At 50.3% G+C, this 21516-nt stretch overlaps 1 protein-coding gene across 1 annotated transcript; it reads left to right on the top strand.

The window, feature by feature from the left end:
- The first annotated feature begins 26 nt into the window (after positions 1-26).
- Positions 27-16374, top strand: ORC1 (origin recognition complex subunit 1). The gene is given in 18 exon segments (XM_072649470.1): positions 27-108; positions 1136-1244; positions 2040-2167; positions 4117-4295; positions 4923-4949; positions 4951-5254; positions 8065-8341; positions 9218-9322; positions 9534-9825; positions 11326-11408; positions 11814-11915; positions 12679-12850; positions 13374-13481; positions 13598-13747; positions 14013-14132; positions 14949-15118; positions 15781-15868; positions 16020-16374. Coding segments are annotated over 17 exon segments (2598 nt in total). The 5' UTR covers positions 27-108; positions 1136-1146; the 3' UTR covers positions 16215-16374.
- The last annotated feature ends 5142 nt before the right edge of the window (positions 16375-21516 follow it).

Raw genomic sequence — 21516 nt, 5'->3', positions numbered from 1 at the left:
GCCACTCTTTTTTGGCGCGAATTTTTTTTTATTTCAAGCTTCTCTCGGGTGCTGGCGGTGGCCAGGAGGCGAGCAGCGCGCACGCGGAGCGGCGGAGGAAGCCGGAGGGTGAGCCTGGGGGGCCGGGGCCTCCGGGGTGGGGGGGAGCTGGGGGCGAGGCCCCCTCCTTTACACGCGGGGAAACTGAGGCTTGGGCGGCGGGCCGGGCTCGGAAGCGGGGGAGGGGGCTGGCCGAACTGGGGCGGGAAGGGGCCTCCCGTACTGCCCTGCCCCCTCCGGAGCCCGGAGCCCCCCACTCTATGGCGAGGAGCGATCTGCCCCACCCCCACCGCCTTCCTGGGGGCCTCAGGGGCCCGGGTGGGGGAGGGGCTGGTCCTTATCGCAGACCGCAGCTGCCCCGGGAGGCCCGTCTGGGGCCCGCCCTCGGGGTCACCTGAGCCTCCGCATCTGTCTGAGGGGGACGTGGCCCTGGGTCCTCCTCACCGCCCCCTCCCCCAGGGAATTAGGGGCGCCCCGAGCCTTCTCCCGAGCCACTGCCCTTCGCCCTGCGAAGTACCCTCCACTTCCCGGCCTGTGGTCTTGGTTGGATTTAGCGGGCATCCGCTGAGTGCCTGGCCTCGTGGAGATCCTGCCCGGTGGGGGGGTCGGGGTTAAAGGAGGGTTCCTGCCATTTCAGCCTGCTTCAGGCTGATCTTGCCAAGTCTGCGAGACCTTCCTCCCTCCCGTCCCCCTGCTGGGGATGCAGCTACTGTTTCTCCCCCATTTCATTTGAAACCCAGTTAGGGAGCCCTGAGCGCAGAAAGCCAAGGAACTTAGGGGCTTGTGGAAAAGAGCAGGCCCATCGTGGCCAGCAGGAAGCCCAGCCCTCGCTTTGCTGAAAGGATGGATGCCTTGGGGCACTAGATGGGGAAGAGATCTCTGCCAGGCCCTGGGACAGCTTCCTTCTGGCTAAACCTCTAAAAAGTCCAGGCTCCAGTATGGTAGGACAGCTTCTGGCCCAGTGCGGGAGCCTGGGCAAGTGGCTCAAACTTGCTGGCATCCAGGGTGGGGAGAAATGCCCCCTCAAGAGTTCCCCATGCTAGTCCAGGACATGCTCTCCACCCGAATCCTGCTTACTTCTGCACTCCCCACTCAGGACCAAAAGCCATGAGGAACAACTATTTCACAAGGCTCAAGGCCAAACGAAGTTATTCATGGCTCAACTGTGAATTCCGTGACAGGAAACTTCGTCACAATCTCTACAGGTAAGTGATTCAACTCAGCAGGTTCCCAGGCCATGGGTCTGCTTATTGGCACCCAGCCCCCTGAGGTGGGGCTTTCCTGCCATCATGATATTCTGGAGCCATTTAACAGTATTTAGGGTGTGGTCTCTGTGGGGCCTAGGCTTTTCACTGGCTGAGAAGAGTCCCAGCTTTTAGGAAGCGCCTCCTGTGTGCCAGGCACTGTGCTGAGCACTGGGGATACAAGGAAAGACCAAAGACAGTCCGTGCCCTCTAGGGGCTCAGTCTAATAGGGGACACAACCTGCCAACAGTGTGCAGATAGTGTATAGACAGATTGCATGGCGAGGGGGGTTCATCTCAGGAAGGACGCTAAGATGAGGCTCTTCCCAGGTCCTTTTTCTAAAGATGAGACTTAAGCTGAGATATGAAGAAGGCCAGGAGGAGGAAAGTTCTCTTTTTAAAAAACAAATTTGTATCTGTTTGGAGCGTATTTTTGGGGGGTGAGTGTGCACCATCCTTGCTGTTTGTTGTTCACCTCTCCAGACAGCAAGAGAGGCTGGGCCCTATTCCTGGTATGCCAGGAGAGGAGGGTCTTAGAGGCCAGCCTCTGTGATCTGGGGCCCCCCAGTCCACCTCTGCTCCTCTCCTCATCACCCTGGGCACACTTCCCTGGGAATCCTTTTCTGTTCTGGAGATTTGTTGAGTGGGAGGTAGATCTGTGAGGCTTGACTAGTGAGCTCCCTTATCTGGCCTGAGGGTCTTGGTGACTTGATTTCCCTGTACTCTGGGCCACTTGATCCCTGCATTTGCTTTGCAGAAGTATTTGTGTGACATCTCCAAGCAGCAATGTCAAAGTCCAGATCAATGTAGGGGACTTCATACTTGTGGAGTGCAATGATGATGATAACCCATATATCGCTAAGCTGATCAAGCTCTCCAGGGATGGTGAGTTCCCCTGGGAAATGCAGGGCAGGGGCAGGGCTCTGTCCCTAACACCAGGATATTGTAGCTGGGAGGGGCCAAGCCCACCAACTCCCCCGCAAGAGGAAGGCTTATAAACTAGGGGATAATGACTCCTGAGACTTGGTCTCTCGGTCCTTGAAAAGGGAGAGAAAAGACCACCAGGAGCTGGGGCTTAGAGTCAAGAAAAGGGGATGGGTTGGAAAGCAAAGAGCAAATAGAGAGGTTACCAGCTATATACATCTAGTATATTACAGGATGTACATAGGATTGTATTTGAAATGAAAGGCTTAGGCTAAGTAATTTATGAAGTCTTCTCCAGCTCTCATTGTTGTTGGTCAGTCGTGTCTGATGCTCTCATGACCGCATTTGGGATTTTCTTGACAAAGATAGTGGTTTGCCATTTCATTCTCCAGTTCATTTTACGGATGAGGAAACTGAGGCAAATGGGTGAAGTGACTTGCCCAGGGTTGCACAACTAGTGAGTATCTGAGGTTGGATCTGAATTCATGCAGATGGGTCTTCCCGACTCTAAGCCCAGCGCTGTCCATTGAGCCACCAAACTGCCCTTTTTCCAGCTCTAATAGTCTGTAGTCCAATAAGTTGACTGAAATGGTTTGATTGATTATAAGACTGCTGATCATTGAAAAGGGAGGACTGTAAAAAGGGAAAACAAGTCATTTACTTTTAATCAGCTGACTCAGTAGTCCAAAGTGGGCTAGATGGAGTCAGGAAGTCCTGACTTCAGATCTGGCCTCTGACAGTAACTCTGGGACCTGTTTCCTCATCTGTGTAATGGGGAGAAGAAATTGCTGTATGTGTCTAGACCGAGGAGAAAAGTTGAGGGCTGGATGAGTAAACTCAAGCAGTTATAGTCCTAGAAAAGAGGGAGGAGAGGAGGGGATAAGGCCAGCTGTGTCCCTCTTACCTTGTGGGGACATTCTCTGGGAGGACCTAGAATAAGGCAGGTAAGAGACAGAAAGCTAATGAAGGGAGCTGTTAAATAGCCATCAACCTGCAGGCGGTAAATGGCAGCACCAGGATGGGAAAGGGGCCTTTGGACATGAGTGGCTTTGGCAAAGGTCCCTTCCTGGAGGTGGAGGTGGTCCAGGAGAAAGTCAGGGGTAAGGAGCAGCCCCTGTGGGGGGACTACCAGGAGGACACAGGAGTAGAGGCGTGAAGGGAGAACAGGGGATGCTGAGAGTCAATCCAAGGGAAGCTTGGTCCCCAAGAAGAAGAATGGCTGAGGAGGGAAATGATTTTAAATGGAACAGTGTAGGCAGAATCCCCTAGGGGACCTGGAACGTCTTAGAGAATGGCCATGGCATTGGGAGGGGTGCCCACAAAACAGCCGCGTGAGATTTGTGAGAGCCTGACAGTAGTGAGCAGCTAGCAGCAGCAGGGTAAGTGCATCCCTTTGTTCTGGCTGAGGTGAGCCTTTTATGTCCTGACAGTGTTTGGTGGCTCTTGTTTTCTTTGAGGACTGGTCTCAATTGTTTCTGATCTTGGACTTCGGGTCATTTGCATGGCTTATTTAGACACCTATATGCCTGTGGTTGTACTAAACATCCTGTGGTGGTCACCCTGCCCAGACAGGCAGACTGGTGAAACTAGTGACCCTCTCTCAGAATCACCTTCTTAAGTGCCTAAAATATAGTTATTAAAATGTTTTTGAAAAACAAGGGCCCCAAGCTAAGACCCTTTGGTAGATGGCAGCTCTCTCCCATCTGACTTTTGAGGAAGTGAAGGTTTGGAGAGGTTTTGTGACTTCTACAGCAACCCACAAGGAATGATTGACTGAGCTGGGGCTCACCCCAAGGTTTTCTGACTCTTGAAGTGCTAGGTTATCAGAAGGAAGAATAGTTCCCCAAGGAGCCGTTGGCTCTGCCAGACATCACAAAGGGTGCCTGTGTTTCTCTTCTCTTCCTGCTCAGTCTCTTCATTAGAGTCTGAGGCTAACTCGCATGCTGTGGTCCAGTGGTTCATTCGCTTGAGTGAGATCTCCGTCAGCAAGCGCAAGCTGCTTGGCCGAGAGGCTGCCGAACAGGAGATCTTCTGGTACGATGACCCGCCGAAGGACATTCAGGTTGAGACCATCCTCGGTCCAGTTCAGGTGAGTAGTTCTCTAAGTTTTCCTCTCTGCCTCCCTTGTGTCCTGGAGAAGCTTGACCAGTGTTGTTGTGTTGCTCCCATCATCACTTGGGCCTCCTGGGAAATGTGAAAGATGGCGGAGTCATTGGACGTTACCGTGTGAGTTTGGCTTTGCCAAGTCACAGTGTGTGAGGTGGAGGGCAGTGTTAGTTTACAGATATGCACCTTGTGCTGTCCTAAGCTACCAGGCCTCAGGTGGGCTGAGCTGACCTGACCCTTGCTGCTCCTGGTATCCCAGCTAGTCGAAGGGAAGAAACCAGAAGAAAGGCTGGAGATCATTCAACCAGCCACTTGTGGTAGAGAGGATAGGGCTCTGTGAAAGGAGGGATGGGAGGGAGCCCTCACCCAACTGGGGCCAAGGATGCCTTTGTGAAGCTGCGAGACAAGTGGGGTCCTCAGTGGTTCTTCACGTGTCCTTTCAGGTCATGGGCTCCATCCACATATGTGCATTTGTCCTGCTTACTTAAACCTTTCCAGATTTACTTTCACCCTCAGATGTTGGACAGAAGCTTTGGGGAAGATGCCTTGTTGGTGAGTTGTGGGGTATCTGTGCCACTCTTTTCCTCCTAATTCATATTTTTGAATGCAGGTGGTGGCTTTGGCCCCAGAGGAGGCGGGTACCGGAGGGGCAGAAAGACAAACAGACATTCTACGTCAAACTCTCCTGGGACAACAAGTGTTTCCGACCACTGGTCCCAGAGCTGCTTGCTCAGATGAGGAAGTCACAGGAGAGGAGTCCCCAGCGCAACGCCTCTCCCAGGGTGGCAGGAGGCAGGCCCAAGAACACTGCAGAGCGGGGCGTTGGGCGCATAGAGTCACGACATTCCATTTCCAAATCCTGCCGCTCCCAGGAGATACGCGCTAGCCGAACGCCCCGTTCCTCCACCCCTCCCCGAGCCAGAAAGCGGCTGGCTCTAGAAAGTAAGTCTAAAGGACACCTTAGTGAACAGGACTGGCTTAGAGTATTCATCTAGTTCTCCTGTGGCATCCCCTCCCTCCACCCCCAGCTGAGACACTCCCCTCATACTTTGCCAAAAAAACAAACATGGAGGCCATTTGCAAAGAGCTCCCAGATCTCCTTGTCACATCTCTCTGACATCTTCCTCTTCCATCTCCTTGATTCCCTTGGGAGAAATAAAGAGCTGGCCCTTCTGCCTGCCAAGGCTGGTCCCGATTCTTCTCCTCCTCTCTGACGGATTGCTCTCCGCTCCCACCCTCCCTCTTTTTAATCTCATCTACTGGCATCTTCCTTCCTGCCTCCAAACATCCCCGTGTCTACCCTATCACTAAATGTGATCGTCCCTGTATCTCTTCTTCAGTCATGACTTTAAAAGGCCCTCTACACTTCCTCTAACTTTGTTTGTTTCTAACCCTCAGCAGTCTCTCTGGTGCCTCCAGCAGAGATGTTGAGGTTTGGTGGTGGAAAGTGACAGTTGCAGGAGGTAGGAGAGTGCACTCTGTCCAGAACATCCAGTTGGAGCTGTCCAGTGTGCAGTGGTTGATGGGACAAGCTCAGAGGAGAAACTGGGCCTGGGTACCTCTATCTGAGAGTTATCAGTGTGAAGGGGAGAGTTTCACCTCATTCGGTGCATATCACTCCTTCTGAGGTGTAATGTCTGCTCCTAGAAGATGCAGCCTTTCCTGGGCAGGTGCCGATTCACATCACAGGATCCCCTCTCTCCAGCTGGGAAGGCATCAGGGTCTCACGCTGATCAGGAGCCCCAGGGCAGGGAGGGTTCTTAGAAAAGTCACCTCCAACTGTGGCTGATGATAACAGGACAGTCATCTGACTTTCTCCTGAAGACTTCCAGTGGAGAGGAGGCGAGCTTTGCCCACTTGAAAAAATTTCTACTTTTGAGGCAGTTTGTCTGGAGATCAAGCTAAATTACCTTTTCAGCTTGTCATTGCTCCAAAGCCTGGCCCTCTTGGGGCCTGGGGATCAAGACCAATCCCCTTTCTACATGACAGCCCCAAGCGGGGCACGGGCTCCATTTTCAGAAAGGGCTAACTGAAGAAACTGTAGGAGACAGTCATGTTCAAATATTCCAAGAGCTAGAGAATGAGGAAGGACATGTAGAAGGTACAAAGAAGTGGGTTTGTGGAAGGACAAACTCCCTGACAGTGAGAGCTGTTCCAGTGTGGAAGGGGCCACCTTGGGAGGTGAGGAACTCCTCATCAGCAGACAGTGAGACACAGTCAGCACTTCAGGCCTGAAGGCCGTCTAGTCCTGGCCTCTTGTGCTTGTCTCCTACGAGATGACATGAGAGACACAGTCAGATCCCTTTGCTGGAATTCAAATCTAGTAATGCTTCCCCAAAAGTAGGGGAAGATGGATTTGCAGTGATTTCTGAATTAGCATTGGTGGGTGTGCGTGTGTGTGTGTGTACATATGCATGTATAGATATGCAACACCTACTATGTGCCAGGCACTGGGCTAAGCACTTTATAAACCTCATAGCAACCCCGAAGGGGTGGAGGTACTATTATCATCCCCGTTTTACAGAGGAGGAAACTAAGGCAGACAAGTGTCCAAGGCAGGATTCAGTACTCTATCCACTGTGCCACCAAGTTTTGAGGCCCATCTGTCATCCTCTTTTTCAGTGACCACTGATCTCCGCTCAGCAGCCACCTCTACCAATTTCCAGTGGACCAGAGTATAATTCAGTCAGGTCTAGTGACCTGATCATTGAGGACAGACAGATGCTGCTCTCCTGTCTTTGTTAGCATCACCCTATCTCTGCCATGTCTTTAGCACAGGCTTCAGGTAGCGTGCTCACTCCCTTCTGGGCTTCCCACGGTTCCTACTTCCAGAACCCTCCCCTCCCCCCTTCCCTGCTGGTCAGCCTCTGGTCCCGATCAGCGCCCCCTCATCACTTTCTCTACCCTCTGAAGAATGGAGGTGTCATGGGGCAGGTCCTAAAGCCATCCGCTGTTTTTGTCATTTGCTGAGGGAGCCCCAGTGGGGGTTTGAGTAGTTCAGTCCTCCCTCAGGATATCTGGCCTCTGTGCCAAGGTCTGAGGGTGAGGTGTTCTTCCTGAACTCATCATCATCTTTCTCCTCTTTGCGTCCAGGTGGGCTGCAGTATACCTGCCTGCCTCTGGTCCTGACACCAGTGTTTTCCAGGTTCCCCCTCTAGTGTCCAGTCTGCTTCACACTGATGGTTTCATTATTTGTTTAGGTGTGTTTTGACATGTGATGCCATTCCACTCCTCCCCAGGTTTCACTCCTCTCGGGTCGTGATGTTCTTCACTTTTGTGCTCCCCCCACCCCTTTCACCTGTTCCTTTTAGATGTGAAGCTAAGACATCCAGATGTTTGGCCATTCTTGGCACATTCCTCACTCTATCCTGAATATTTTCTCCAGTGAATTATTGGTCTCCTCTAGTACTAGTCATCTTCCTACCAGAAAGAATTCATGCTTGAGAACAAGGTAGGGGCAGTTGGTGACAGCATGAGCTAAAGGGATTACCTTCCTGCACAGTTCTCTGCTTTGAAGGGAACTAAGTGGTTCAGATTGCCCAGAGCCCACCAACAGCAGGGAATGTTTTTGCTGCTGGACCTGAGCCAGGTGAGCCTGGGCAGTTACCCTCCTCTGAGTGATCCCAAGCCATGAGAGGTGCCAGTGGAACTGTGGTTCTTCATCATCGAAGATTCACCTACAGTGCAACCTGAATCACAGGGGGCCAGGTCTCACCTGTCTCCCTACTGACTTATCTCTTTTTGGCCTCTAGGTCCCCAGAGGACTCCCTGCAAATTTCCCCACACCAGGCTCAAGCTGACCCAATCCAAGCCCAATAGCCCCTGTCCCTCTTTGGGACCAACTAAGCGGAAAATAGGCTTGCCTGAGACCCCTTCACCTTGTAAGAAAACTCGTGCCAATGGTGGGATTCAAGCCCTTCCTGCAGCTCAGAAAGAAGCCAAGTTTAGTAAGATGAGACTCGCTCCTCTCAAGGCGGGTATGGAGGCGAGTTTTCCCATGGTCTTGAGGCCCAAGATCAGCCAGGCCAGGTGAGTGAGGACAGGCTCGTGCTCACAGAAGCAATGCAGGGAATATGCGATGGCGCCTCAATCCAGGCACGGCTCTCATTCAGCACATGGCTCTGGGGCTAGCGAATCACCCTCCCTCCCACTTAGCGAGCACAGTGTGGTGAGCCAGGTCACTCTTTGGGTTCCCAGTGCAAGGGTTAAGGTCCCTGCTCTTGTGATATTTCTTTCTCTGGCATGTCTCTCATTCCAGCAGATATATTGATGTGTGTGACAGGCTGGACCATCAATGCACAGTACCATCAGTTAGAGTGAGCTGCTCGTTCTTTGGGCAAGGTGCATCTTATCCAAGATGCTTCTGTGTTCATAGCCCTGAGATTCAGGCATGGCAGGGGACTGGGGCATGAGTCAGAGTAGCAGCCACCCTGGGTTTGAATGTCCAGCATGTCCCTTGGCCAGCCATTGAATTACACCTGCTCTCAGTTTCCTCCTCTGTAAAATGAGTGAGGAGGGTGGCTACTAAGTGATCTCAGATCCCTTTTAGCTCTAAGTGAAACCAGTGAATTAGGTAGTACACATGATAGCCCCATTTTATGTTGGGGAAATCAAGGCTCAGGGCATTTGAACACACACAGCTCTGGAGTATCAGTGGCTAAACTGAAACTTGGGTATTGAGGCTACAAGTCCTTGCACTTCCTGCTGTTCAGTCCTGGTCACTAAAGGTCTGGGGCACCTGTCACGTGTGTTTGCCCTGAGCATGGCACCACAGAGCAGGTTAGGAAGGCAGAAGTGCCAGCAGCTTCCTAAGAGGCTTGCCTCATCCCGGGCCTCTGGGCTGTGGTGCAAGAGCCCCTGTCTTCCTAGGACAGTGTCCAGTGAGGTCTCTGGGCTTTCTTACAGGGTGGCTGAAGAGACTGATTCAGAGAAGGAGCACCGGACTGAGAGCACGCCGAGCCGCAGGACGGAGTCGCTCAGGTCCTTGAGAAAGATCAAGAAGACTTTAAGGTAATGACTCACCTTCACAGGAAAAGCCCTTGCTGCCTTTGCGCTCAACACCCCTCCCATTCGTCCTGAAAGTCTGTCAAGACCCAGTGGGGCAGGGGTGGGGGGGTTGCAAGCCTCTCATCCTTGTCTCGGAGAACCCAGCCTCCTGTGGCCTCACTTTGTCTTTGAATGCTGAATGTCAGTGATGAGCATGCCCTCCTCCCCTCCCCAGAATGTTAGGTAATGGTAGATGTGACTCAGAAAGTGAAGACGAATACTTACCGGAAGAAGAGATAGAAATGTCTGGCTCTGACTCTAGCAGCATCGAAGAAGAAGAGACTTCCACACCCCGCCAATGCCAGAAAAGACAAAGTGCTGTGGTCAGCACCCAGCGCTCCACCAGAAAGTCTGCCATAGAGTTCACCCCTTCTAAGACCCCTTTCAAGACACCTACCAGGACCCCTTCCAAGGCACATTCTAAGACTCCTTCCAAGACCCCCCAAAAAACAGTAAGATTCTTCCAGGTACATTTTCTGGTGGGGTGGGCATGTGCATCCTGGGTCGGGCTGAGGCCTCATTTATTCCTTTAAAAGGGCTGCTTGTGTTGAGTTGGAGACCCCTGAGGGGCTGAAGTGCAGGACAGTTATCCCAATGGGAACTAGTGACATCACCTAGAAAGGAAAGAGAAGAACACTCAGGACAGAGCCTTGGGGAACACCCCCAGATGTGGCAAATAGGCCAATGAAGGAGACTGAGAGCAAGGCTGAGGTAGCAAGAGGTCAGGATTGGTACCACAGAACACCAGTGAGGGGGGAATGTCCTGGAGGAGAGGACAGCAGCATCAGGTGCTGAGAGGCCAAGAAGGGTGGAGACTGAGGAAAAACTGCCCCACTGGCAACCCTGAGGGCCAGGAGCCAGAGGGCAGAGGACTGAATGAGAGGAAGGGGGTGGGAGGCCACGGGGGATGGCTGAGAAAGGAAAGGGAGAAGACAAGATGCAGGCCAGCTTGAGAAGGCCTTTTAAGGATAGGGGAGGGGGCAGCTAGGTGGCTGAAGTCAGGAGGACCCGAGTTCAAACTTGGCCTCAGACACTTAATGCTGACTAAGCTGTATGGTGCTGGACAAGTCACTTAGCCCCAATGACTTTAACCCTGCCCCCCCCCCCAAACAAAAGAGTAGGAGAGATATGTCTTGTTTTTGCCTTTCTTTCTATCCCTGGAACATGATGGTGCTTAATAAATGCAGGTTGATTGACTGACCAACTGATGCTTCTTTAGTCCCTGTTCCAAACGGAGCCACCAGCTCTGGGGGTCCTGCTGCAGGATAATCATAGATCCCAGGGTGTCTGGCCTATGCCCTACAATACTAGGCTGTTCTGGGGGTGCTCCTGGAGTTTAAATCCCCTTATACCGCTGCAGCATGGCCATCCAGACACCTAGGCAGCCAAGCACAGAGAACACTGGACTGATGAGCCATGTGACCCTGGTGGGGCCCTTCCCTCTCTGAGCCTCAGTTTGCTCAGCCATCAAATCAGGGAGATGATGATAGTACCTCATCCCCAGGTTTCTGTGAGAGTCGGATGAGGGGACAGACCTTAAGGCTGGACAGAAGGGTCAGCTGTTAGCTCTCAGTACTGAAGACATCTGGGGAGGTGGAGCCAGACCATGATCGCTTCCCTTGAAGCCCCTGGAGTCAATTTCATCTCAGTTTCCCCCACATATAGCCCCAGGCTTGGTCTGAGCAGCCTTTCCCATGTTTGTTGGATGAAGCAGCTTGTCCAGGAGTTCATCATCCCAAACTGGACAGCACCCGTGGATAGGCTTACAGGTCAGAGAGTGGCCAGAGCAGATGAAAGAGGGGCCAACATGTGTAGCAAAGGAAGGGAGTGTTCTAGAGGTTTCCTGTTGGCCCGGGAGAAGTCAGGGCAAACACCGCCACCCTGCCCTGGCTTGTAGAGATGGGCACACCTCTGGATATGTGCCTCAGCTGTGACTTCCACCAGACACCATTTTCCCTTTCTTCCAGTCTGACCTCAGGACCCCCCAGATCCGTAGGCGCAGACAGGCTGCCCAGAAACCCACCAACATGCTTGAAGAGGCCCAGATGAGGTGAGAGCCTGTGCCCTCTTTCAGGCCCGAAATATTTGATTTGATTTTTCATAAGTTTTGTGTACCATGGAGTGTGGTGTTGGAACAGGCTGCACTTCTGAAAAGGGAGGGTTCTTTGGTCAAGGACAGTCAGGTCTGAGTCTTCTGCCTAATTCAGAAAAGCTCACTGGGGGCGAGGATGGAGGATGGAGGTTGGTGTACACCAAGAGATTTTGATGGACATGGGGACCTGGGGAAGGAAGGAGAGGCCAGGAACCACTAGGCATAGGGGCAGAAGCATCTCCAGGGTGTGGGGGTTAGTGTCTGGGGCTCAAAGCCATGGAGACAGCCTCCATTACATAGTGTTGGAGCCACCCTTTCATCCCATTTGACAGTCTTTCCCCGCCCTTCTGTCTCCCCTTCTAGGCTGCACGTCTCTTTTGTGCCTGAGTCTCTGCCTTGCAGGGAGCAGGAGTTCCAAGACATCTACAGTTTTGTGGAAAGCAAACTCCTCGACAGGACGGGAGGGTAAGTGACCCAGGGTCCTGTGATGTGGGGAGGTCAGGGTGCTGTAGGAAAGCTCCATGCTGAGTCATGAGAGTAGACAGCAAATGACCAGAAGAACCCTGAGGGTCTGAGCCCCTCGGCTGCATTTTCCTGTGTGACCCTGGACTGCGTCTGCTCCATTCACTGGCCCTGGGGCCAGACATGGAACAAAACATGGCTGTTTTCTTGAGGAACTTGTGGCTAGTGGGTCTGTGGACCTCTTCTGTGGCTCCTTCCACAGAAATGGGGGACATGCCCCAGTCGCTGGGCATGCATTCCTGTTTTGTGGGGTGGTTGTGGGGAAGCTTGAGTCAGCGGGGGTCTGACAGCCATGGGAGAGATTCCCTCATCCTTGGGGCGGGAGAAGGTGGCTGCAGGAAGAGCATCTCAGAGGGGCCACCAGAAAGGACAAGGGGTGCAGGATGGGGCACCCAGCTCCCTCCAAGAGGCAGGGTGATTATGGAAGGTTGAGGCTGGAGCACAGTCAAAAGTGTACATTGGATCCAGACTGGGGAGGCCTTAAATGCTAAAATCAGGGATTGTATTTTGTGTGGTAAGCAGACAGGAGCCACGGAAGGTGCGTGAATAGCAAGTAAAACCAGCATTCATTAAATACTTAGCTGGTACAAGCAGTTGGTTGTTTGCAAGGACGAGCTCTCAGCAGGTACCCTGGTCTTCTCCCCACCACCACCATGTCCCCCAAGTCTGTGTCACATCCCTGCCCCTGCTCCCCTTTCTGCTCTAGGTGCATGTACATCTCTGGAGTCCCCGGAACAGGGAAGACAGCCATCGTGCACGAGGTGGTGCGTTCCCTGCAACAAGCCACCCAGGCAGAGGAACTGCCCTCCTTCCACTACGTCGAGGTCAATGGCATGAAACTGACCGAGCCCCATCAGGCCTACGTGCAGATCCTTCAGGTGAGCCTGTTGGCCTAGCTAGAGCTCTGACTGGGCGGGGCTGGGGCTTGGACTTCAGCTCACAGCTGTTCTGGGGACCCCAGCTAGCCACACTGAGCATGGCTAGGGCACTGGGGATGAACCAGAGATGCAGCTGAAGGTGTCACAGAGCCAGGCATCGGGACAATACCCTGAGCAGTCCATAGTGGGAGACAGGACTTTGGGCAGATTGGATTTTGGAGGATCTGGACTGGATCTGAAGGGAGGGGAGGACCTGAGGACACAGGAGGGCATCAGTAAGACTAGGGACCAAGGGAGACCTGTGTGGAAGCAGCCTGGACAGGTGGGGCTAGAGCCAGGGTATGCGCTCGCCTTCTTAGGAGCCGCTGCTGTCATCCTGCTACCCCCAGGGAGAGGGTCTGTAGCCTGACATTAGCAGCACTCCCATCTAGCCTAGTGAAGTTAAACCCAGGACAGGGAGCACTGAGGTCCTGCCATTGGCCCTACTGACCTGGCTCAGCAGCTGTTTATTTTTCCAATCCAGAAACTAACAGGTCAGAAGGCCACAGCCAGCCATGCTGCAGAGCTGCTGCAGAGGCGATTTAGCCGGCCCACGCCTGGCCAGGAGACCACTGTGCTGCTGATGGATGAGGTGAGGCAGCGGCCAGCCACGCTCCTTCTTGGCTGCAGAGCTGGGAGGGGGTCTGGAGGCCAGGGTCTGTGAGGGAACAGCACTGAGATGGCTCTTTGGCATCCTGTTCCCAACAGCTTGACCTCCTGTGGACCCCGAAACAGGATGTACTGTACAACTTGTTTGACTGGCCCACCCACCACAGCAGCCAACTCGTGGTCCTGGCTATCGCCAACACCATGGACCTGCCTGAGAGGATGATGATGAGCAGAGTAACCAGCCGCCTGGTAAGGGGGACAGAGGACCTGGGGCCAGGGCTAGCAGAGAGGCTGAGGGCAGGGGACCTGGGGCTTAGACTGTCAGAGAGGCTGGAGGCAGGGGGCCTGAATGTGAGGCTGGCAGACAGGCTGAAGACCTGGGTGAGGCTGGCAGATAGGCTGAGGGCAGGGCGATCTGGGGGGTGAGGCTGGCAGAGAGACTGGGTCCTGGGGTGAGGCTGGACTTCCCTGGTGGAGCAGCCATCTCTAAGCATCTGTCCTCTGGGGTTCTTAGGGCCTCACCAGGATGTCCTTTCAGCCTTACACCTATAAGCAGCTGCAGCAGATCATCGCCTCTCGCCTGGAAGGTGTAAAGGCCTTTGAAGATGATGCCATCCAGCTGGTGTCCAGGAAGGTCAGCATTCTCCAAGTGTTTATTATGAGCATCTGCTGCATGCGAGGCCCTGAGCCAAGGCTTTTCTGCTTCACCCCAGTATGTGGGAAAGGGAGGCCTCTATCAGCCTGGAGGCCCACTGTGATCTGGGAGAACTGCTTCTCTGACACATCTGTGTTCTGTTGTATGAAGTCAAAAGAAAGCAGTCTGATCCTTCTTGGACCACTCAGTATTTGTCCCCCTTGCCTCTCCCAAGCTAGACCTCCCCAGCTCCCTCTATCCCTCTTCATAGGCAGTGCCCCTCTCCTCTTCCTGGTCACTTTCCTCTGGATACCTTCCAGTTTGGCACTGTCCTTTCTAAAAGGGGCAAACTACTTCAGGTGTGTGGTTTCCACAAGGCTCTGCTACTTTAGTGACAGCGAGGCTGGTCATCTCCCAGGCATAGGGCACAAGGAGTCTCTCCCTACCATGCAGGAAGTAGAGCATGTTCATAAGAGCTCTGGAGTGGGAGTCATTGCATTCCTAGAGGTTTGGAGAGTCAGATACCACTGGGCAAAACAGTCTACTCTCCTCTCAAGGTAACAGAAACGTCCAGAAGGTCTAACACTGCAGGGCCACACTAGGTAAAGGAGGCTTCTGAACCTTCCCCAAGTCACCCAGACCAAACTCAGGAGAATAATCCTCATTTGCAAGTAACTTTCATTAACAAGCAGTCCTGTCTGCTCTTTGTCAAATGAAAACATGAAACATCTCCTGTGAACTTGGTAGGTTTATACAGACAAACCTAGAGAGTCCACTCGGTTTTCAGGATCCCTGACAGCATGCTCTGGGTTCTAGGTAGCGGCTCTGTCTGGTGATGCTCGGCGCTGTCTGGACATCTGTAGGCGAGCAACGGAGATCTGTGAGTTCTCCAGCCGAAAGCCAGATTCCTCAGGCCTGGTCAAGGTAGCCCACATCCTGGAAGCTGCAGAAGAAATGTTTTCATCTGCTTACATAATGGCCATCAGGTGAGTCTGGTTTCTGAACCAGCCCCCTACCTTGAAGTACTCCAGAGAGAAGGGTGACCCAGGGTCCTGAGGAAGAGAGAGAGCCCTGGTGATCCTGCACTGGCCATTGGTTTGACATCCTCCTCCTCTTCCTCCTCCCTGCTAAAGGGAACCTTCAGAATCCCCTCCTACAGATTCCATGCTCGGCAGATTGCAGTGCTGGATCTCTGCAGTCTGGACACCTGGCTGAGGGTCTCCGGCTCCAGACGGGGGGGGGGGGGGGGGGGGGGGAAGGGGGGGGCTCTCTTCCATGGTGAACAGAAGCAGCGTTTTCTTTATTCATTAATCATCTGCTATGTGTGGGTCCCTGTGTGAGCACTTGACAGATGTCATGTCATTGGATCCTCACAACAGCTCTGGGACAGAGGTGCTGTCATCTTCATTTTACAGTTGAGAAAACTGAGGCAGACATGGGTAAAGTGACTTTCCCAGGGCTCACAGATAATAAGGTCCTCCTGGCACCAGGCTCCACACTAGCCAATATACAATTTAGCAGCTTCCTAAGGATTTGTAGAACCTTAGCCAAGTCAGAAAACCTGGGCAGGTTTAAGCAGCTGTATTTAGAAGTGGAGTTGGAATCTAGGCCTTGTGGTGAGAGCATGAGTGGCTCTTTCTTCTTTTAGGAATGCCTCTGTCCTGGAGCAGGGTTTCCTGAGAGCCATCCTGGCAGAATTCCATCGGTCAGGCCTTGAAGAAGCAACACTTCAGCAGGTGGGTTTGGCTGCTGGGGATGAAGTGAGGGTAGGCCCCCAGCCCAACACTTAGGGGATTCCAGATGGTGGCAATGGTGGGAGGGACTCCTGTGCTCAGCCTTTTACATCTCTGAGGGCCACTCACCTCCCCTTCCCTTACCTCTTTCTAGGTCTACCATCAGCACGTGGCTTTGTGCAGAATCGAGGGCCTGCCACACCCCACAATGTCTGAGACCATGGCTGTGTGCTCACGCCTGGGCTCCTGCCGCCTTCTACTAGTGGAACCCAGTAAAAATGATCTATTACTGCGAGTACGCCTGAATGTGAGCCAGGATGATGTGCTCTATGCTCTGAAGGAGGAGTGATGAAGAAGCCGGGAGCAAATACATAACTTATTACAAATTATAATTTTTAAATCCAGTTTTTATTTTTTTTTAAGCAAAGAGGACATTTTGGTACTGAATGGAAATAGTTTTATCATATGTTTAAAATTTCACATTAAATATTTTGGGTTTTTCCAACATACCTGGGGAGTTAGAACATTGTTACCAGTCAAGTGTTTAAAACCAGATTTAACATTGGTACTAACCAGCCTATACAGAAACCTAAATAAGTTCTACACATACATTGCTATTAAATACATTTTCACCTTAGTCATGTTGTATAGAAGAATTAAAAGAATGGGAGAAATCATATAACAAACCACAACGTAATACAAAAGAAAGTGATCTGCTACAATCTGCGATTGAATTCCATAGTTCCTTCTCTGGATGTGGAAGGCATTTTGCCTCAAGAGATCATTGGGAATGTTTTAGGTGCTTCCATTGCTGTGAAGGGCTAAGTCTACCAGAAAAATTCCTCACACACTGTGGTTGTTGCTGTGTACAAAGTTCTCCTGGTTCTGTTCCTTTTGCTCAGCATCAGATTATATGTCTTTCCAGGCCTCTCTGAAGTCTTCCTGTTCATCATTTCTTATGGCACCATAGTATTCTATTACATTCATATACCACAATTTATTCAACCATTCCCCAATGGATGGGCATCCCCTTGATTTCCAGTTTTTGGCCACCACAAACAATGCTAGTATAAATATTTTTGTACATGTGGGACCCTTTCCCATATTTATTATCTCTTGGGGATACAGTCCTAGAAGCGATATTGCTGGGTCAAAGAGTATGCACATTTTTGTAGCCCTTTGGGCATAGTTCCAAATTGCTCTCCAGAATGGCTGGATCAACTCACAGCTCCAACAACAATGAATTAGTGTTCCAACTCTCCCACATATCCTCCAACATTTATCATCATGTTTTGTCATATCAGGCAATCTGATGGGTATGGTGTGGTACCTCAGAGTTGTTTTGATTTGCATCTCTCTAAGCAATAGTGATTTAGAGCATTTTTTCATATGACTATAGATAGCTTTAATTTCTTCCTCTGAAAACTTCCTGTTCACATCCTTTGACCATTTATCAATTGGGGAATGACTTGTATTCTTGTACACTTGACTCGTTCTCTATATATTTTAGAAATAAGGCCTTTATAACAGACACTAATTGCAAAAATTCTTTCCCATTTTTCTGCTTCCCTCCTAATCTTGGTTGCATTGGGTTTGGTTGTGCAAAAACTTTTCAGTTTAATGTAATCAAAATTATAAATTTTGTACTTCATAATGCTTTCTTTTGTTTAGTCAAAAATTCCGTTCTCCATAAATCTGATAAATACCCTATTCCTTGCTCCACTAATTTGTTTATAGTTTCAATCTTTATACGTAGATCATGTACCCATTTGGACTTTATTCTTCTATACAGTGTCAGGCATTGGTCTATGCCTAGTTTCCACCATACTGTTGTCCAATTTAAAGGCAGTATTTTTCAACTAGCCGGGCCATGCAGGAGTGGGAAACCTGTGACCTTGAGGAAACATGTGGCCTTTTAGATCCTTAAATGCAACCTTTTGAAGAATTTTATGCTTTTAGTTAAAAATGATATTACAAATTAAACGAGAGCTCTAGAGGAATTAGACAAGAAATGAGTGCCAGAGGGGCTTGGAAGGTAAATTAACAGCTCAGTTCCAAAAAGTACAAAAAATTTACTAATAAGCAAGGAAATATCAAAGCAAAAATGTGTCCTGTCAAAAACAACTAACCTGGGGAAAAGGTGAACAAAAGAAAACTTAAGAGTCATTGGACTTTGTGAAAATCGTGACCAAAAAGAAGCTGGAAATACTTCAGTAACTGAAATAGAAAAGGAAGCCCTGCTCAGAACTATTAGAATTAGAGAACAAAATGAACAGAAAAATGATCCACCAGTCTCATCATGAAGAAAACTAGGGTATATCAGTCAAAAATTCGGAACCAAAAGTAAAATTGGATCTTTTTTAAAAAATTAAAGAGCAAAGTGATGTGAATGAGAAGCCTGAGAGAATGTTCCTGGGTAATTAATGAGGGCCTTTGATCGTATCAGTGAGACTCATCTCCACTTAGACCACTTAAATTGAACACAATGGACTAGAATTTATCTAAATTAGATTCTCTTTGTACTTTAATTGGAAAAAAGTTCTTCTAGTTGGATGGGGTCCCCTCCAAGACTGAGGAGAAGGTCTCATTTATCAGCCGTGAATGAGGAGGTAAAAAGAAAAAACCCTACTAATAACTAACCTATTAATAATTGGTTATTAATAATCAGAAAAAGAATATTTCAGTCCCACATGTAAAATCAGTTATTAATGTAATGAGGAAATAATTTTTCTCAGGAAAATACTAGGGAGAAAAGAAGGAAGGAGAATATTCATAGATCACATCACAAGTAAAAGACTACAAATGACTTAGAAAAGTCCACATGAACAAATTGGAGGTATGAGGTAGCAATTTCTTAAAACTACCTATGGAAGACAAGAGATTATGACTAAACAAGGTAGGAAGGATGACAGGTGGAGAATTTTGATTTTAAAAAATTGGTTGCATAAATAAAATCAATGTTGCTAAAATTAGAAGCTAAGAGTTGAATGGGGAGAGGAGTGGAAAATAAATCTTTGCAGGAAGTTTCTGTAATAAAGTTCTGATTTCTGAGCTATATAAGGAACTGATTCAGATACATAAGACTAAGAGATATTCCTCAATAGATAATGGTCAAAGGGGAAAAGGTTCAATGGAAGCCATCCAAACTGTGAACAACCATAAGGAAAAAAAAGTGCTCTAAATGACTTGTAATTAGAGAAATGCAAATTAAAGCACTTCTGAGGTTCTACGTCATACCCACCAGGAACACAATAGCTAAACCAATCTGCAACTGTGCCCGTAAAAATAACTCAGCTGTAATTCCTTTGAGATGGCTACACCACTACTACTTAACCTAAACTCGGAGATTAAAGAAAAAGGGAAGGACCAATAGGTATTAAATATTAATAGCTCTTTTGGTGGTGACGACGAACTGGAAACTATGGGGGTTCCTGTCAATTAAGAGAATGAACAAATTGTGGTGTATGGATATCATGGAATGCTCTTGTGCAGTAGGAAGTGACCTAAGGAGTAGTTGAGAGAATCTGAGAAAACTTGTATGAACGGATACCTAGTGAAGCAAACAGAACCAGGAAATCAAACCATAAGTTTGAGAGACTTAGGAACTTCAGTCAGCACAATAGCCAAGCCTGATTTCTGAGGGCTGATGATCCTCTCTGCCACCCACCTGACAGAAAGGAGATGAATTCAAGATGCAGAATATGACACGTTTTTGGAAATGTGTGGATGCTTGACTGCATATTTGTTACCAGAGTTTCCCCCGCCTCCCCATTGTGGGGTGGGTCAAGAGAAAGTAAATGCTTCATTGCAATTTTGCTTTTAAAAGTTATTAAAATAAGAAAACTTAAAGAACTTGTTCATTGGTTTCAGCCAAATTTCTAAGCCAACTCAGACCTGGGTCTTCTGACATGGGGGAAATGGCCCGGTACAGCTTATCAGCTTGGGGACAGATACCCAAAAAGTCCTCTGCAAACCCTGGAATGTCCAAGAAGAAGCTTAGTGCTGTCACTGCTATTTCCACCCCACACAGTTGGGAAGGAGCCCAGACTCCATCCAATCCATCAAGCATTTAAGGGCCCACTCTGTGCTAGGCCCTGGGGACAGAGTATAATGCTCCTTGCCCTCATGGAGCTCACTGAGAAGCCCCTAAGTTCTCATCTAGCCTCTGAAAAGCCTACCCCAGTAAAGGGGGATCTGCTGTCTCCTGATAGAGCCGGCCCTGCTTTGGGCCTCCTCTTGTTCAGTTTTTTCTGATATCTAGTCTGAATTTTCTCCTTTGTAAATTCCTCCCATTTCTCAGTTTTTTTTTTCTCTTTAGGGTCAGACAGAATAAAGCTATCCACATAACTCTTCCAATAGATAGTTGGAGTCAATTACCGTCTTCAGGTTTGTTAGTGTTCAGTCATTTCAGCTGTGTCTGACTCTTACTGACCCCATATGGGGTTTTCTTGGTGAAGATACTGGAGTAGTTTGCCCTTTCCTTCTCCAGCTCATTATACAGACGAGGAAACTGAGGGAAAAAAGGGTTACATGACTTGTCCAGGGTCATCCAGCTAGTGTGTAAAGCTGGATTTGATCCCAGGAAGATGAGTCTTCTGACACCAGGCCCCAAGCTTTATCCACTGCACCACCTAGCTGCCTTCAAATGAGAATATCTATAAAGTGTTTCGTACAGTGTCTGGCACACAGTAGGTGCTATATAAATGCTAATGCCTGACATGTAAGTGGTAGGGATACAAAAACAAGGGAGACAGCCCCTGCCCTCAGGGGCTTCCAGTCTAATGGGAAGAGACACAAGAAATCTGAGGAGGAGTTGGTCAAGTCTGAGAAGTCCCAGAGTAGGGCAGCTAGGAGAGAAATGAGGAAATGGCATGACCTGGCTTCCTCCATAAATGGAGATCTGGAGTTTCCAGCTCCATCTCCCACCAGGAGGACGGAAGGTGGTGATGAGGCTGATGGGAGCTCAGCAGAGTGTGGCCAGGTAAGATTTGTTCTGTGCGGCCCTGTGAGAAACTGGAGGAATCTAAGCCTTAGGAGGACAGGCATGGGGAAGAGGACATCAGGTTCTACCTGGTCCCCTAAGCAGATCTGGGATCAGATGAAGGGATACTGACAAGCTCCTAATGACTGAGCTGGCCAGAGATGGAGCTGCCTGCTCCTGCGGGTGCAGGGGAGGGTCCTCATGGGTCCAGACCTTCTCGGGGGGTCGTGGTGGGCGCTGCCACTCAGGAAAAATGTGGCCTTCTGTAAAGGGCATTTCAAAGTCGATCTGAGCCGGGAGGGCCCTCCAGGGCCATCTGTCCACTGGAAGCTGACTGTGAACCTCCAGGAGGGCTGGAGATAGAGATCCGGGGTCCGAGGGTCCCTGGAGCTGAGGGAACTCCCAGGAGAGGGAGTGTAGACTCCCCTGGACCTGTCCTCAGCATCCTGTCTTCACTGGCCACCTTTCCCCATTTTGGCCCCTCAGGGAACCAGATCAACTCAAAGCTGCCCCTGCCCCTTGTGCCATCATAGCCTCCCCCCTCCTATTCACAGGCTTCTGACCTCCCTGACTGGGCCCTTCTCTGCCCCCTCCCCCGGGGGTGCAGACCCTCATCCCCTCACACCTGGACAGCTGCAATAGCTGGGGGGGGGGGGGTGTCTGCCTGCCT

The sequence above is a fragment of the Notamacropus eugenii genome, chromosome 2 (assembly GCF_028372415.1).
Source record: "Notamacropus eugenii isolate mMacEug1 chromosome 2, mMacEug1.pri_v2, whole genome shotgun sequence".
NCBI classification, from domain to species: domain Eukaryota; kingdom Metazoa; phylum Chordata; class Mammalia; order Diprotodontia; family Macropodidae; genus Notamacropus; species Notamacropus eugenii.
This window is presented reverse-complemented; position numbering and strand designations above follow the sequence as displayed.